This window comes from Theobroma cacao, chromosome 1 (genome assembly GCF_053813885.1).
Source record: "Theobroma cacao isolate CCN51 chromosome 1, ASM5381388v1, whole genome shotgun sequence".
Taxonomy (NCBI): Eukaryota; Viridiplantae; Streptophyta; class Magnoliopsida; order Malvales; family Malvaceae; genus Theobroma; species Theobroma cacao.
In genome coordinates, this window is record NC_142639.1 from 42,212,113 (window position 1) to 42,228,559 (window position 16,447).

The 16,447-nt window shown below is 37.0% G+C and overlaps 2 protein-coding genes across 3 annotated transcripts; one reads left to right on the forward strand and one right to left on the reverse strand.

Annotated features, from left to right (window-relative positions):
- Window positions 1-3,650: 3,650 nt before the first annotated feature.
- On the forward strand, window positions 3,651-9,762 carry LOC18614580 (putative disease resistance RPP13-like protein 1). The gene is made up of 4 exons (XM_018121653.2): window positions 3,651-4,193; window positions 4,284-4,617; window positions 4,734-9,017; window positions 9,487-9,762. Exons 2-3 carry the CDS (start codon window positions 4,556-4,558, stop codon window positions 8,938-8,940), a joined length of 4,269 nt encoding a protein of 1,422 aa, XP_017977142.2. The 5' UTR covers window positions 3,651-4,193; window positions 4,284-4,555; the 3' UTR covers window positions 8,941-9,017; window positions 9,487-9,762.
- Window positions 9,763-9,951: 189 nt separating this feature from the next.
- On the reverse strand, window positions 9,952-15,882 carry LOC18614653 (putative disease resistance RPP13-like protein 1). 2 transcript variants are annotated; one of them, XM_088808436.1, is made up of 3 exons: window positions 15,829-15,882; window positions 10,906-15,416; window positions 9,952-10,336 (listed from the first exon to the last, which is right to left on the reverse strand). In XM_088808436.1, the coding sequence occupies exon 2, from the start codon at window positions 14,927-14,929 to the stop codon at window positions 10,925-10,927; it is 4,005 nt and encodes a 1,334-aa protein (XP_088664562.1). In that variant the 5' UTR covers window positions 14,930-15,416; window positions 15,829-15,882; the 3' UTR covers window positions 9,952-10,336; window positions 10,906-10,924. The 2 variants fall into 2 exon arrangements, with proteins under 2 accessions (XP_088664562.1, XP_088664561.1); XM_088808435.1 differs by lacking the exon at window positions 9,952-10,336 and having other exon boundaries at window positions 10,682-15,416.
- Between the last annotated feature and the right edge of the window lie 565 nt (window positions 15,883-16,447).

Consider the following 16,447-nt stretch of genomic DNA (forward strand, 5'->3'; position numbering starts at 1 on the left):
GTTATCGTTATTATTATTATTATTATTTAATTATTTATTTGATTTCTTAAATATATTTTTTCTTATTTATTATTTTATAAATACATTTATAATTTTTGTAAAAACTATATTGAATGCTAATAAAATTAATACTAATAATATAATAACCCAAATAACAAAAAATGCAAAACTTACCTAATTTTGAGTCCGACGAAACCCAGATGAATTCAAGAGCCCACAACTTTTTTTCTTGTCTTGTTTCTTGGTCAACTTGCTTTGTCTTCTTTTTTATTTTCCTTTTCTTTCTTTTTTTTTTTCCTTTCTTTCCTTTCTTTCTCTTTTTTCTTTTTCTCTTTCTTTTTTTCTCCCTCCCCGCTGGTCCCCCTTCTCTTTTTTCTTTTTCTTCTTTCTTCCTTTCTTTCTTCTTCTCCTTCTTCTCCCCGTTGGCTTCTTCTTTCTTTCTTTCTCCTTCTCTTTCTCTCCTTTCTCCCTACGGATCTCCCTTCTCTTTTTTCTTTTTCTTATTTCTTCCTTTCCTTCTCCTTCTCCTTCTTCTCCCCGTTGGCTTCTTCTTTCTTTCTTTCTCCTTTGCCGACCTCTCACCTCTCTCTCTCTTCTTCTTCTTTTTTTTCTTTTGCTTGCTTTTTTTTTTGGGGTTAATTCTTGGGTTTTTTTTTGTTTCAGTTTTTTTTTGGCTTTTTTGCAAGTGCTCCCCCCTCTGGTTTGCTATCTCCTCTTCTTTAAAATGGGGTTGTCCAAAAATTTGGACAACCCGGTAATGGGGCTCTGGCACCAAAGAGTTGGTAGCCAGAGCCCCATTACTCATGGTGGTTGAGGAAAGGATGGCTGGGCGTACGCCCAGCCATACCTCTTCTTTTTTTTTTCTTTATTATTTTTTTATAATTTATTTTATTTTATTATAATTTAAATTTTTTATTTATTATTATTATTTTTTAGGTATCTACATGGGGGAATAGCTTTAAAATCTGATAAGACTAAAATACCCATTATAACTTAGAAATATTACAACCCTAGACATATAAATATTTCATTTTTTGTCATTTTCCCTTCTTCTTTCTCTCTCTTTTCACGTTCTTGCCTCTTTCATTCTCTTTTTAATTTGCACTCATCATCGGAGGATGATGGCAGCGACGGACTGCGGTGACGACGACAATGGTTCCACTACCGAATATGATCTGACAGCGTCGATTTAGTGCTTCTCGACTAAACCCCCACGATCGAATCTGGCACTCCACGGCCAGATCCAATTGCGGGAAACTCCGATCTAGCACCTTAATGGCTGGATCTGGCCATATGATGAGCCAGATCGACGTTTCATTACATCGGTCACATTTTCGATTGTCGGCCCATGGAGAAGAAGAAAGGTAAAAGGAAAAAAATAGAATAAAAAAGAAAAAATTATTTATAAATTATAAAATATTAATATTTTATATACAATTTAAACATTATTAATATTAATATGATTAAAATATTAATATTTTAATATTTTAATGTTTTATTTATTAAATTATTAATATATTAAAATTTTAATGAGTATAAATAAAAAATAAAAAATGCAAATAAAGAAAAAATAAAAATTATACTAATATTTTAATAATAAATTATTAAGTTCTAAATTTTTAAAATTTTAATAAAAATAAAAATTAAATAATTAAAAAAAATTTGCTTATAGCAATTGGAGATTGATTGAAAAGGTAGCCCGGTCGCCTTTATTTGTCTTTTGGTATAAATTTTACTAAATTATGTGAAGAGTATTTTTGTTGTTTTAAAAAATAAATATTATTATAATAAAAAATTTTAGTTTTTTAATTATATATTATAAAAATTAATATTTTAAATTTTAATTAATAATATTTTAATCATAATAATATTAAATTATAAATAAAATATTAATATTTAAACTATTAATAATTAAATTATACTAAAATATTAATATTTAAATGATTAATTATTAATATTTTAATTAGATTATAAATTATCAATATTTAAAAAATCTAATCTAAATAAATAATTATATAAATAATAAAAGTTATTTTTATCTTTTTATTTTCTATTCATATCTTATTTTAAAGTTATTATTACCAACCAAATACTGTAATAAGTCATAATAATTGTTCTTGTTCTATTTTATTCATCGTATCAAATTAAGTGATAACTATTCTATTCAATTTTCACCTCATTCGATTCTCACATAATAACTATTTTATTATATTCCTATATATTCTGCCACCAAACGTACCATTAGTTATTTTTTAAACTTTTATATCATTTTAATGTATTTTAATTTTTTTAGAAGAAATGTTTGGTTTATTTCCTTCAAAATTCATTCATCATTTATGCTGCATTGGAATCCCAAATATGCCAAGAAAAGAAGTTTTGATTTCAATTTCTTTTCAAGGTTATATATATATATATAAAGTAAAAAAGGATCATTACTAGAGCTGTCAATATGGGTTGGCTCGGTCCAAGCCCTTGTGAGTTGAAAAAATATGGGTTGGGTTCGGTTAGCTCATTTTTTACATAGGTCATCAAAACTTCAACCCAGCTCATCCCTTGCTAGTTTATTTTTTTTTCATTTTTTTTAATTCTACCTAACAAATTTTCTATCAATAAAATTGTTCTATGATTTAATTCATAAATTGAATAATAAAAACTTATTACAAACAAATAAATTAAACCAAATATAAATAAACAAATAAATTATATAGATAAAATTTAAATCTTTAATACAAACTACCATCCCATAAACATAAATACATAACCAAATAATAGAAACTTTAAGATTGATTTATACCCTCCTCAATATTCATCCTTAAGCAAAACATTTAAATTTTGTTTAGATTGTAATGATGTCTTAAGGTTTGAATCATTATCAATTTATCATCTAATATTCATTGACATAAAAAGAAAAAGAGATAATAAGCTTTAATTTAAACTAAAATTATTAATTTGACAAATAAAGATTAAAAATGTTAAAATATATAAAATAAATAATATCATTGATAACTAAATTATTAATTTTATATAATTAAATATATAAAATTATTAATTTTTTTTGACCCGCAGTGATAACTCATCCCAGTTCACTGATCAAATTGGTTGGTCCATTTAAATTCAATTTTAATATGAGTTTAAATTTTTAAATTCAATCCATCTCATATTTAATAAAAAAATAATCGACCCAATGGGTTAGACCCATTTTGACAGCTCTAATAATCACCCACCTTACTCCTACCTTTGTTCTCTGGAACAACTTTATCTTTTTCTTTTTAGATTTCTTCTAACCAAAGTCATCTGAAGAAAGAAAAGCAGTAAAGACATACCATCAACGGCAGATGTTGGAATCTGATATTGTAATTAAAGTTAAAAGTTCATAAATGATATTTTCAATTGTTGTATTTGAATTGATGTTGTTCTTGAAAGTTTTCTCATTTTCTAACCAGACAAAGAGATACGGCACACTCTCTCGGTAGCCATGCAAAGGGTACTTCCTTGTCCCCTCTCCCCTCCTCGCAGATAGTTTAAACTTTACGCAATTTCGTAGTAACTTCTCTCTGATGTGTTTATTTTGCTTCTCTCCGAGGAAATGTACCATTAAATTATAAAAAATCTCGAAAACAGGTGGTTGAGACTTGAGACATGGGGCTTCGGTAAGAGTTGGAGGGTTAGGCCAACTGTCACCGTCCACATATACGCCTCACAAGTTCAATCTTTCTCTAATACATAACCGATGTTCTGAAACCATGGCATCTTGCCAAGCAGCGTCCATGGTTGCCTAAATAGCAGTGTCTACCCTTTGTTTCAAATTTGTCTGAGACGCTGAAAAAACACGAAGAGAAATGAATAAGTTGACGTTCTCTTCTTTGAAATCTCCTGCATGCATCCAACCAACGAAATTCACTCGACCAGCACCTTTCCTCCAAAGCCGACGTGGTCCTTTTGACTTTTCAACGCTAATGGAGTTGGAAAACGCTATGGTTCGTGATGAGGTTTGGAACTGTAAAAGTAAAAGAATTCTGATATAACCCACAGTTTTGGAGCCATATTTATTGTAAAAAGAAATCATCAAGCAATGGAATCATTCCCTGGCATATACATGTTGTAAATTAATCTTGGTCCCAACAATGGAACGAGGCAACGGAGCATCAGTTCTTCCACTCCATCGATGATCGAGGCAAGGTGTCTGCCTGAAGGTCTAATCATAGCTTTTGACTTTTTGGGTCAGGATATTAATTGGAAGGAAAGGAAAGAATCGTTGACAAATTTTTTTCCTATTTCGACAGCTGCTGGTTACACAAGGTAGATCACCGACGTTACTTTTTTCCTCCACTTTCAGCGGCCGAAAAATATTGAAACAGGCAAGTACATATCTAACCTACACGTAAAACGTGGAGTGTCTGGTTTGAAACCAGGAGCTGCTCTATTATTTTATCGTAAACTTTTTGTCCTGGCTTTTCATTGTCCAATCACTAACTGACTAATACCTGGAGTTTACCGAAAGCCAATTATTTCCGTTTACCCTTGCAAAACAACTGGCCTGCGGGTATTTACCGGCATGCTTTGTCTGTGTTTACTTATATGTTTATCTTGGAATCCACTGGAGAAGGTATCAAAAGGGTAAGAGGTTTCTGTCCTGATAATTAAAAAAGATTCTGGCTTTTGCTTTTAGCTAAGGCAGGAAGCATGCGTCTTTCTTTTCTTTTACTCTTCCTGAAATTGTTGCCAATTGGTAGGTCGTATCTAATCTATCATCCCCTCTTGTTTACAAAAAGACTCTGTTTCTGTGCGATGGAGTGTGGGCTTGCTGTGGTTGGCGAGAACCTGCTGTCTACTCTCCTTGACGTATTGTCCGAGGAGTTGGCCGCCCCTATGCTGCTGGAGTTTGCTCGCAAAGAACAGGTCCATGCCCATCTCAAGAAATGGGAGACCATCCTCTTCAAGATTCAGGCAGTGCTCGAAGACGCAGAGGAGAGGCAATTCACTGATCGGGTTGTTAAAATCTGGCTTGATGAGCTCAAAGACTTGGCTTACGACATCGAGGATGTTCTTGATGACTTTTCCACTGAAGCTCTTCGACAAAAGTCCAAGGAGCAGAGTCAATCAATCACCGGCAAGATACGAAAATTTGTTACTTCCTTTTTGAACCATTTTACTTTTAATTATAAAATGGCATCTAAAATAAAGGAAATTACGGCAAGATTGGAAGATGTTGTTAAACAAAAAGATGTTCTTGGTTTGACAGAAAGTGTTGGGGGTAGCCGTGATAGAGTGCTGCGAAGGATTCCCAGTACTTCTTTGGTGAATGAATCCCTTGTTTTTGGTAGGGAAAGTGACAGGGACCTTATTATTAATAAACTTATTCTGAAGGAGGAAGAATCAAGTGATGGTGGGATTTCTGTGATTCCCATTGTTGGAATGGGAGGGTTGGGGAAAACTACTCTTGCCCAGCTCGTTTATAATGATGCCAGGGTTGAGACTTTCTTTAAATTGAGAGCTTGGATTTGTGTTTCTGAGGAATTTGATGTTGTTAGGGTGATGAAAACTCTGTTAGAATCCTTGACTTCAAGGGCTTGTAATGTGATTGACTTGAACGAGCTGCAAGTAAAAGTAAAGGAGATATTGTCTGAGAAGAGATTTCTGATAGTTCTAGATGATGTTTGGAATGAGAACTATAATGATTGGACGGTTCTTCGCAGTCCTTTAGAAGTAGGTTCTGCAGAAAGTAAAATCATCATTACAACCCGTAGTCAACGAGTTGCATCAATGATGGGAACTGTTTCTGCTTATCATTTGAAAGAAATGTCTCATGATCATTGTTTGTCTTTGTTTACACAACATGCTTTAGGGAGTAGAAATTTTGATAATTATCCACATTTGAAAGAAATTGGTGAGGCAATTGTGAAAAGGTGCAAGGGCTTGCCATTGGCTGTTAAAACGCTTGCAGGCCTTTTGCGTTGCAAGATAGGTTATCATGAATGGGAAAATATACTGAATAGCAGGATATGGGATTTACCAGAAGATAATAGTGCCATTCTACCAGCCCTGAAGTTGAGCTACCATTATCTTCCTTTTCATTTGAAACCATGTTTTGCTTATTGTTCACTATTCCCTAAGGACTATGAATTTGAGAAGGATGAATTAGTTCAATTATGGATTGCAGAAGGTTTTATCCATCAACTTAAAGGAATGAAGCAGGTGGAAGGCTTAGGTTTTGAGTATTTTCATGAATTATTATCAAGGTCTTTTTTTCAACAATCAAGTGTTAGCAAGTCATGTTATATGATGCATGACCTCATTAATGATTTAGCTCAATATGTTGCTGGTGAAGTTTGTTTCAGGTTGGAGGACAAGATAAGTAGCAATGGGAAATGCTATGTTTCCAAGAGGGCTCGCCACTCCTCATTCATTCGTCAGAAGTATGATGTTCACAAAAAATTTGAGTCCTTCTACAAAATGAAATGCTTAAGAACATTCCTAGCATTACCTGTCTTTGTGTCAGATCTGGAAGGAGAATGCTATTTAACTAAGATGCTGTTCCAAGACCTGCTGCCAAAACTTAGATGCTTGAGAGTGCTATCTTTCAGTGGTTATTGCATAAGTGAGCTGCCAGACTCTATTGGTGATCTCAATCACTTACGATACCTGAATCTGTCTCGCACTAGAGTTAAATGCTTACCTGAGTCACTGTGTGCCCTCTGCAATTTACAGACGTTAAACTTGAGCGGCTGTAAGAAACTTACTAAATTGCCTCAACGAATGGAGAATCTCATTAGCCTCCAATATCTTGATATTGCTGATACTGATAATCTGAGGGAAATGCCACTACATATAGGTAATTTGATCAATCTCAAGAAGCTGTCAAAGTTTATCGTGGCAAAAGGCAGTGGGCCTAGTATAAGAGAGTTGAAAGGCTTGTCTCATCTTCAAGGGCAGCTTTCTCTATTTGAGTTGCAAAATGTGGCAGTGATTCGAGATGTAAGGGTTGCCAATCTAAAGGAGAAACGTGGACTTGATGAGTTAGTCATGAAATGGAGTGATGCTTTTAATGGTTTTCAGAGCAAAGTAGATGAACTTGATGTTCTCGACATGCTAGAACCCCATCAAAATCTGAAGAAACTCAGCATATTGTATTATGCAGGATCGAAGTTCCCATCTTGGATTAGGATCCCTTCATTTGTTAACATGGTGTGCTTAAATTTCCGTGATTGTTCAAAAATCACATCATTACCGTCTCTTGGGAGGTTACCTTCCCTCAAGTACTTGCACATTGAGGGAATGACTGGACTAAGTTCTGTGGATTCTGGATTTTATGGGCCTACGTCTTATTCTGATGAGCTTTTTCCATCCTTAGAGACTCTAACATTTGGAAAAATGTTGAAGTGGGAGAACTGGTCTCAGCCCCAGGTGTTTGAAGCTGCAAATAAAAATTTCCCTCATCTTCAAGAGCTTGTGATGTGGAATTGTCCAAAGTTGGTAGAGGCTTTACCCAACTCCCTTACTTCCCTTGTAAAGCTTTCCATTTGTGAATGTCCACAGCTTGCAGCCTCTTTTCTGAGTCTCCCATCTCTTCGTGAATTGAATTTAGAACAATGTAATGAGCAGTTTCTTACAAGGTTCAAAAACCTCACTGCTCTCACTAGGTTGAAAATTGAGAACATTTCAAATCTTTCTTACTTACCCAAAGACTTCACATGCTTGGTATCACTTGAAGGTCTTGAAGTTGAAGATTGCAGTCAACTGACATCCCTGTTGCAAGAGGGTGCCAGATTGGAAAACCTTTATTGTTTGAAGCGTTTAGCAATCATGAAGTGTCCTCAACTGTTGTGGTTGATAGATGATGAAGATGAGCTACCCTCCAGCCTAGAGTATCTAGAAATAGAAGATTGCACCAAACTGGAGAAGCTTCCAAATGGGCTAGAAAAGCTTAGATCATTAAAAGATTTGAGTGTTAAATGGTGCCCCAAACTAAGGTCTTTCCCAAATAGGGATTTGCCATCTATGCTAAAAAATCTGGCAATCTTGGGATGTGAATCTTTGGAGTCTTTACCTAAGGGACTGGTGCATTATGATAACGGCAGAATCACTACATGTCATCTTGAAAACTTGGAGATTCTTGGATGTCCATCCCTCAGTTTGTTTCCACCCGGTGAGTTACCAGCTGCCCTTAAGCAACTTGAGATTTGGGATTGCAAACAGTTGGAGTGTATTCCAGAGAGATTGCTTCAGAACAGTAGGTCACTTGAATTCATTCGTATTGGAAACTGTGAAAAACTGAAAGCCTTTCCTCAGTGTATGTACAGCTTTGAACATCTAACTGAGTTGCATGTAAATCAATGCCCGTCCTTGCAGTCTTTTCCAGAAAGTGGATTGCCCATCCGTAATCTCAGAACAGTCTTAATCTCCAATTGTGTGAATCTCAAGTCCTTACCCAATAAGATGCATGACCTCACATCTCTGCAATATCTCACAATATTTGGTTGTCCAAGTGTAACATATTTTCCAGAAGGTGGTTTTCCACCAAACGTGTTATCACTTTCTATTTGGGGTTGCAAGCAACTCAAGCAACCCTTTGCAGAGTGGTGCCTAAACAAGCTTACATCTCTTAAAGACTTAAATGTTGGTGATTTTGATATAGATATGACTTCCTTCCCAGAAGACTCTACAATTCCACGAACTCTTGTCCACCTTCGAGTCCAGAGTCTACCTAATCTGAGATTTCTATCCAAGGGGCTCCAGGACCTCGTTTTTCTTGAAGGATTAGATGTTTGGGATTGCCCTAAGCTCCAGTTCTTGCCAAAGGATGGTCTGCCTATCATGCTTGGTGTACTTCACATCAGAAATTGCCCTCTTTTAGAAAATCAATGCTTAGATGAGAAAGGTGCATTTTGGCCAATTATTTCTCACCTTCCTCTTGTGAGGATAGATTATGTTGATATCTGATGAACAAACTTAAGCAGATTGGATTCTCAGATGGACGGCAAAAACAGAAGTGCCAATACCTCCTACTGTTCAACCAGGTAAAACCCTTTGCTGCTTGAACAACTCCTCTGGCCCTCAACTTAGCACATATTTACTGATAATATTTCAGCTGTAAATTTTGTGTAAAAGAAGATTTAAAAACAATTTATACTACGTCCCTAACTATTGGTGCATGTGAAAGGAGGCATGCTGCATGACATTGTTGCCCTTTAGAAGAAAGAGAAAGATGCAAGGTTTACTTAATGAACATGCTCATGAGAAGATTCTCACACTAATTTTCTTAGCTTTTAATTTTGAAATTAGTTAGATGTATCTGTTAATTAGCTCACCTTCTCCTCCCTTTCCCCCATTCCAAATTACATTATGCCTCTAGCTTTATCACACCCTAACCTGCTTGTTATGTTATTGTCATTGCTCAGTTTACCATCAAGTGAATAATAATTAGTGTTGTTATCCCTTATACGCTATAGAAAATATCGAGAGCATGATCTCTCTGTTTGGTTGCAGATTGCTGGTTTGAGCATCTTTGCTCCTAAAGAAATGGCTGACTGCTGTACTCAGAGGATCATATGCTAAGCAGTGTAATTCTTCTAATGTAATGATACTCAGAAGAAAAACATTAATGTTACCTCATAATTCAGATTCTTAGCATGTCCTACATTTCCAGGACTCTTAATTGCAGCTACCTTCTGTTAATATGTAATGGAGAAAGTTTCACAGTTCAGACAGCAAGTTGTATTTTCTCTTGCAATAGAAGTTGTACAATCCTCTTTGTCATTGCCACTCAGGTATGCCCATCCGCCATTGGCTTCATAATTCTTTTTCTTTTTTAAAGAAAAAAGGGGGAAAGTTCAGGTGTCTGCAGTTAACCACTCGAAGCAAAATTTATTTGAAAAGAAAATTTCTATCTGATACTACAATGTGTATAACTTGCCTTTCCGATGCAGAACTCTTGTGCCTCTTGACTTAGCATTGTGATTTATTAATATGTTTTACTGCTGTGCAATTTGGAAGAAAGAAGATAAGAAGTAAATTATATCACCAATTCTGTGACCAGTAACTCAGATGGGCACACTGTTACACCATTATATCCCTTGAGAAGAAGGGAAAAGATAACAATATGTGCTCAAGGAGCATGCTAGGAAGAAGATTATTGCGGGTGTATCAATCTCTGTCTCTTCGCACAAGCTATTGCAATATCGTCCAAAACCAGTTTGTTATGTGATCTTCATTGTTCCGTGTAACTTCCCAACTGCCTCATTGGCAACTTGACGCATGATCATCTCCAACTTGGTTACTGTATTGCAGTTCAACCATCTTTGACTGTAACCTGTTCAGCAAACTTCCTCTCTCAATTCTGCAATAGAGGAAATTCAGTTCTCAATGTGCCCGCTAATAAAGTATACACAAGCTTGAAGGCATACATCGAGTTTCTTTCTTTTCTTTTTTTCATTTAAGGGAAAAATCTGAGAACAATATAGGGATATCTAGTAAGATAAAAGTTATGGATTGAATTTAACATTGAACAGAAAATAGCAGCATATTGAGAGTAAAATCCATGTTTAGTTGTGTATGGTAATAAACAGGCCATTGAGTTTTTGACAGATGAGCATCTGAACCAGAAATATTAAACTTTTTTTTTTTATGGAAATTTATTCGACATAAAGGCCAAAATCTTGTGATTTCTTCGGCTCAGGCCAAAATCTGGTAAATTTGAGGCTTTCGCAGACCATTGATCCCAACACAAGGAAACTAAGTTGCTGCTTGGAATCATCTTTTGCAGAACACTACTATAGCTAAGTTGCAGTACATATATACTCTTGATTTTGCATCAGATAAATCAAGTCATCAGCAAGGATTTTATACAAATTCCAATAGAAGTGCAACAAAAACCAAAAGTAGAAAGAACCCTATGTACATTCAGACCTGATTCGGCATATCTTTTTCAGTCTATTTCAAGGCAAGGGATGTTGGATATCATGGGCCAGTATTCTCCTCTGTCTTTCTTGCACTTGTCTTGTAAAACAAGACAGCCAGAGATGCATAATCGTCCAAGTGAGGCTGGCAGGCCTGTCTTTGGTAGGTATCGAAGCTTGCGGCAGTCTTTAATGTGTAACTGTTCGAGAGCTGTGAGGCTTTCGAGTGCCCTCGACAGCGATTCCAAATTCTGGAGGCTTTCCATGCGAAGATCGGTCAGAGTTGAAGGAAGCATTACGCCCTCTTTATCTGGAAAGGAAACCATGTCTGCAGCAGGGCATGTACCAGCAATTTTGATTTTCGTAAGACAGTTGAGTTTGTCCAGGCCCCACACTGACATCGGCTTCTTCAGGTTTATACAGTTACGGAGCTTGAGTGAAGTTATGTTGGGTGGCAAACTACCAGGTGGAATGGATTCGAGAGCCATGCAGTCAGATAAACTCAGTTTGCGAAGGGATGTGACGTTCTGCATCTGCTTTGGCAGGGACCTGAGATTCGAACAGTTGGATATGTGGAGAATTTTAAGATTGGGGATTGACAACCCACTTTCCAGGAAGGATTCCAAAGCAAGACAATCTTTTATACACAAATATTCAAGAAGAGATGCGCTATTCCAATTGTCATCAGGAAGAAACTGTAGATTGTTACAGTTTACTATACTCAACCTCTTGAGTGTCAAGGGCAACTTGCCATTTGGGACGGATTTCAGAGAAGGGCATCCTACAATCTGCAACTCTTCAAGAAGGCAAAAGGGGTTGTTGCAGTCTTTCATCCTAAACGTATCAGGCAATGACTCCAGAGCCTCACAGTCATGGATTGTAAGGCACTTTAGTGTATAGGGCAGCCCCATCTCTGGAAAGCAAACAAATTTTTGGCAGCCTTCAATCCTGAGATCTTTAAGAGATGAGAAGCGGCATAGCCCTTGCTTCTCTCCGACCAAGGATACAAGCTCGGGACAATTCTTTAGTACTAAACTCTTTAGCCGAGGCAGGTTTTCTGATTCTGATCCATTCCACCAGAAACAGGTAAGTTCATTGCAACCTTCAATCTCTAGAACTTCAAGTTTCACCAAGGCCTTTGTAAGCTCTTCAGTTAAGCAGGCAAGGCCGGAAATTCTCTCCAATTTCAATTTGGTGATGGAGCTGTGATTAACCATACTTTTAAGGATTGCGTCACTGCTGTCTGCAACATTCAATTCACCTAAGCATGGGAAGCTTAAAGGTGAATTTGTTAACACTGGGCACATTTGAACATCTAGTTTTACCAGAGAACAAAGGTTTCTAGGTAAGTTTCCAGTCAACTTAGGACAGTTGTGCAGTATAAGCTCACGAAGAAGAGGGAAAAGTTCAACATTACCAACAGATGAAATCCATTTCTTCCATTCTTTCATGTTCTCGAACCTCAAGAACTCCAAAGATGGAAAAGCCTTAACAAAAGGAAAACCCTCCCCGTAAAATTCAGGGTCCAAACTTGTCACCGCATGCATGCCCTTTATATTCAACTTTCTGAGCAATGGTAGTCGCCCGAGTGATGGCAATGATGTGCAATTTATACAATCAGAGAGGTCTAGATGCTCTATTTTAGCAAAAGAAGGATTCCCAACCCAATAAGGGAACTCTCCAGCTCCATAATTTGAAATAGAAAGCCGCTGCAGATCTTTTGGAGGGCACAGTGACTCAAGGATCTGCAATTGGTTGGGTCCGTTTCTAGAGAGATTTAAATCATTGCTCCATTCCAGGGCTAACTCCTTCAAATCAAGCTTGTGCTTTAGATTGGCAACCCTTGCATCTTGAATATCCACCACGTTCTGCAGCCTTTGAATGGAAAGCTGACCTTGAAGAGACAAATTCTTTAAGTCTCTTAATGTCAGCCCACCAGCTTTCCCGATGATAAATTTGGGCAGTACCCGGAGACTATTCAAATTCCCTAGTCCTGATGGCATCTCTTGTAGCTTGGGAGTATCACTGATGTCAAGACGATGCAATTTAATCAATCTACTGGTTCCAACAGGCAAAGCAGTAAGTTCTCTGCAGTGGTTTAGTATTAATATTTGTAAGTGGTGAAGATAACCAACTGACTCAGGGAGCAATCTTATTGCACTTCTAGACAAATTAAGGTACCGCAGATGCTTCAGATAACCGATCGAATTCAATAGGTCTCCAATGAAATAGCCACTCAAGGATAACACTCTTAAGCGTTTTAGTTTTGGCAGCAATTGGTGTGATACCTTACTACTTAGATAGCAATATTCTCTCTGATGTAATAAAGGCAATGCTAGGAATGACCTTACATCCTTTCTTTTGCTAAAGATTTCAAACCTCTGTGAGACATCGTATTGATGACGAATGAATGAGACATGGCGAGCCTTTTCAAAAGAATGTTGGCCATCATCAATCTGCACTTCATGCTCCATGTTAAAACACAAGTCCCCGGCAACAGATTGGGCAAGATCAATAATGAGGTCATGCATTAGGAACAGCGATTTGTTATTATTTGACTGTTGAAAAAAGGACCTTGATAGCAGATCAGAAAAGTACTCGCGGCCTATGTCTTCCGGTTGCTTATCCCCTTTTTGTTGCACAAAACCCGCTGCTATCCATAAAAGAACCAATTCATCTCTATCGAATTCGTGGTCCTTTGGAAACAGAGAGCAATAAGCAAAACATGGCTTCAAATGAGAAGGGAGGTGATGGTAACTCAATCTTAAAGCAGAAAAAATGCCTCCTTTCTCTTCTGTTAAATCCCACATCTTGCTCTTGGATACAGCTTCCCACTCTTCGTAGGTCACCTTGTTGCGCAGGAGGCCTGCCAAGGTTTTTACTGCCAAAGTCAATCCCTTGCATTTCTTCACTATTTCTTCGCCAATATCTTTCAGATGTGTATGCCCGTCAAAGTTTTCTCTTCCCAGAGCATGGCGGGCTAAAACAGACAAACAATCATCATATGCCAACTCTTTTAACTGATAAGCAGGCAGGGTACCTGTCATTTTAGCAACGTTTTGATTGCGAGTCGTGATGATGATTTTGCTTCCCGACTTGGCAAATTCCAAAGGGCGGATAAGGCTAGTCCAATCAACGTAGTTATCATGCCAAACATCATCCAAGACAAGTAAAATTTTCTTCTCAGATAGCTCCTCTTTCAGCTTGATATGAAGCAAGTTCAGGTCGTTGGTATCAGGAACTCCACCATTAACAGACTGTGAAACGGCTTTCATGACCTTTATGACGTCGAAATCTTCTGAAACGTAGATCCATGCTTTTGAGTCGAAAAACCCTGCTACTTTATCATCATTGTAAACCAGCTGAGCAAGAGTCGTCTTGCCAATTCCTCCCATTCCAACAATGGGAATCACTGGCACTTCAGCATCACTTGTTGTCTCCACCAGCAGCCGCTCAACTATGGCTTCCGTATCTTTCTCCCTACCGTAAACATTGACTTCATTGACTAAACACGTTGTGGGCAATCTTTGATCCCTTGCCTTGTAGGCCCTTCCCTCAACATTCTCTCTTAATTCGAGGTCGCTCTTTTGTGTCGCAATCTCCTGCAGTCTAGCATCGATACCCTTTATCTTTGACCTCATCTTGACCCTAAACGTGCCAGCACCCCATTTAAAACAACTTAAACTAGGAGGGTTGTGCCAGCATCTTACCGTTCTAATGCTGGTACGAGGTTGTGCTGTCAACCTGCGTCGCAAAGCTTCGTAAGCAAACTCGTCTAACACGTCCTCAACGTCGTAAGCCGAGTCTCTTAGCTCGGTCAACCAGATTTTAACTGTCCTATCTGTCACTTGCTTCTCTCCTGCATCAGTGAGAACTGCATTGATAATCAGCAGCTTTTTCTCCAACTTTTTGAGGTCAACATAAAGTTTCTCCTTCTGGGCAAAATATATCAGGTCAGAAGCGTTAAACTTGTCAAGCAGCGCCTCAAACATGGAAGTGAAAAAAGCTTCTCCGATTGCAGCTAATGCTTCCATCAGGGATCATAAATATTTTGCAGAAACAAATTAAAGGGGTTTAAGATTGTAGTTAATAGAAATGGAACGAAGAGAGGGAATCCTCAGAAGCAGAACAAGACCAGAGATTAGGATCAAAGTCAAGCACTGAGTTTTCTGTGCTAGTTGTTCTCTTTGCATTTACCGAAACCAACTTCTCTTCCTTCCTGAATCCTGGAAACTTTCCCTGTCTGGGATTTGGGAGGTCCCACAGGGAAATTGGCAGGGGTATTTCCTGATTGACTAAGTTTAAGGTCTTTGTTGATTGAGGTTAACATCAGTACACTTCTCCCTGACCCCAAGCTTACACTAGTCGGCTGTACTAAAAAACAAAGAGGCAAAGGCCGACAAAAACAAAAGCAGAACTTCCCCCTTTGGACTAATTTTTTTCCATCTCTTCTTTTCTTCTGGTTTGTGGAAGAAGAGCGCTTCTGGACTTTAGCAGGCGCAAATTTTCCATGGCTGTTTCCTGGTAAAAAATTACGTAGAGCACAGAAATTAATAGGGGAAAAATCAAAGAAGCCACATTCCTTCTTCTTATACAAGGCAAATACTATACGTTACAGCAGAGAGAAAAAGCAACTGATACTAGAGAAATTTTGGGTCAATCTGGAGTCTGGAAAAAGAAAACCTTTTACTCTCCAGTCTTCCACCTGTTAAACTTTGTTTTCCTGATCACCATGCAAGTTTTATTGGCACACTGTTTTCTTTTTTTTTTTTTTAAACCAATTTGCATTCCTTTGTTTCTTGGAACATTGAATCAAGCTAAGAATTGAAGTCTGTAGAATCAAATTGTTTCAAGATTTGAATGTTTATTAGCAAAGTACTAAGTATCTTTTGCAAGGAAACGTGAAAGAAAAGCAAAAAACGAGCAAGACAACCTTGGAGTTTGAGTGGTTGGTAATCGTACTAATCACAAAGATGTTCTGTTTTTCTCTGGCCATTAATCAGAATCCATAACGAAATTCCGTTGGAAGTTTTGCCTGGTCAAAATTGGAGGCCTAGCCTTAGCAATGGGGACCATGGGGTAAATATCAAATTCAGTCATTACCAGGAAATGACATAGTTTTTAAAAATGGTAGTGCTCAATGATGCATTAGCTTCTTTTGGAATAAAAATAAAAATATCCTCTTGCTGCTGTGTTTTGTCTTAAATATATATTTTTTAGAGTTTTTTTTTAAATGGATCTCATGCATAAGGTGTTTTTGACAATAAATCTTTTTATAATTTTAACTATTTTTAACTAAGAGAATTAAAATTTGAACAAAATTACCCTTAATGGAACTGACCAATTTATTTGACTTTGCGTCTCAACTCGAAATCTATTAACAAGTAAGTATGTTTAGGTCTGCGCCTCAAACCAACTCATATTCTTTGAGCTTTCCTCGTCAGACTATTCATCTCTAGAGTATTCTTTATCAGAAAGTAAATGCTTAAGTATTTTGAACATGTTAGAGTAATTTTTGATACACGAAGAAAACGTTTGAGCGTTTTGAATAT

What these genes read in the sequence shown, in the direction of transcription:
- LOC18614580 (XM_018121653.2), top strand. Translation starts at nt 4,556, where the DNA reads ATGCTTTGTCTGTGTTTACTTATATGTTTATCTTGGAATCCACTGGAG. An exon ending in CTGGAGAAGGTATCAAAAGG is followed by an intron (nt 4,618 to 4,733) that starts GTAAGAGGTTTC and finishes GCCAATTGGTAG; the next exon opens with GTCGTATCTAATCTATCATC.
- LOC18614653 (XM_088808436.1), bottom strand. Translation starts at nt 14,929, where the DNA reads ATGGAAGCATTAGCTGCAATCGGAGAAGCTTTTTTCACTTCCATGTTT.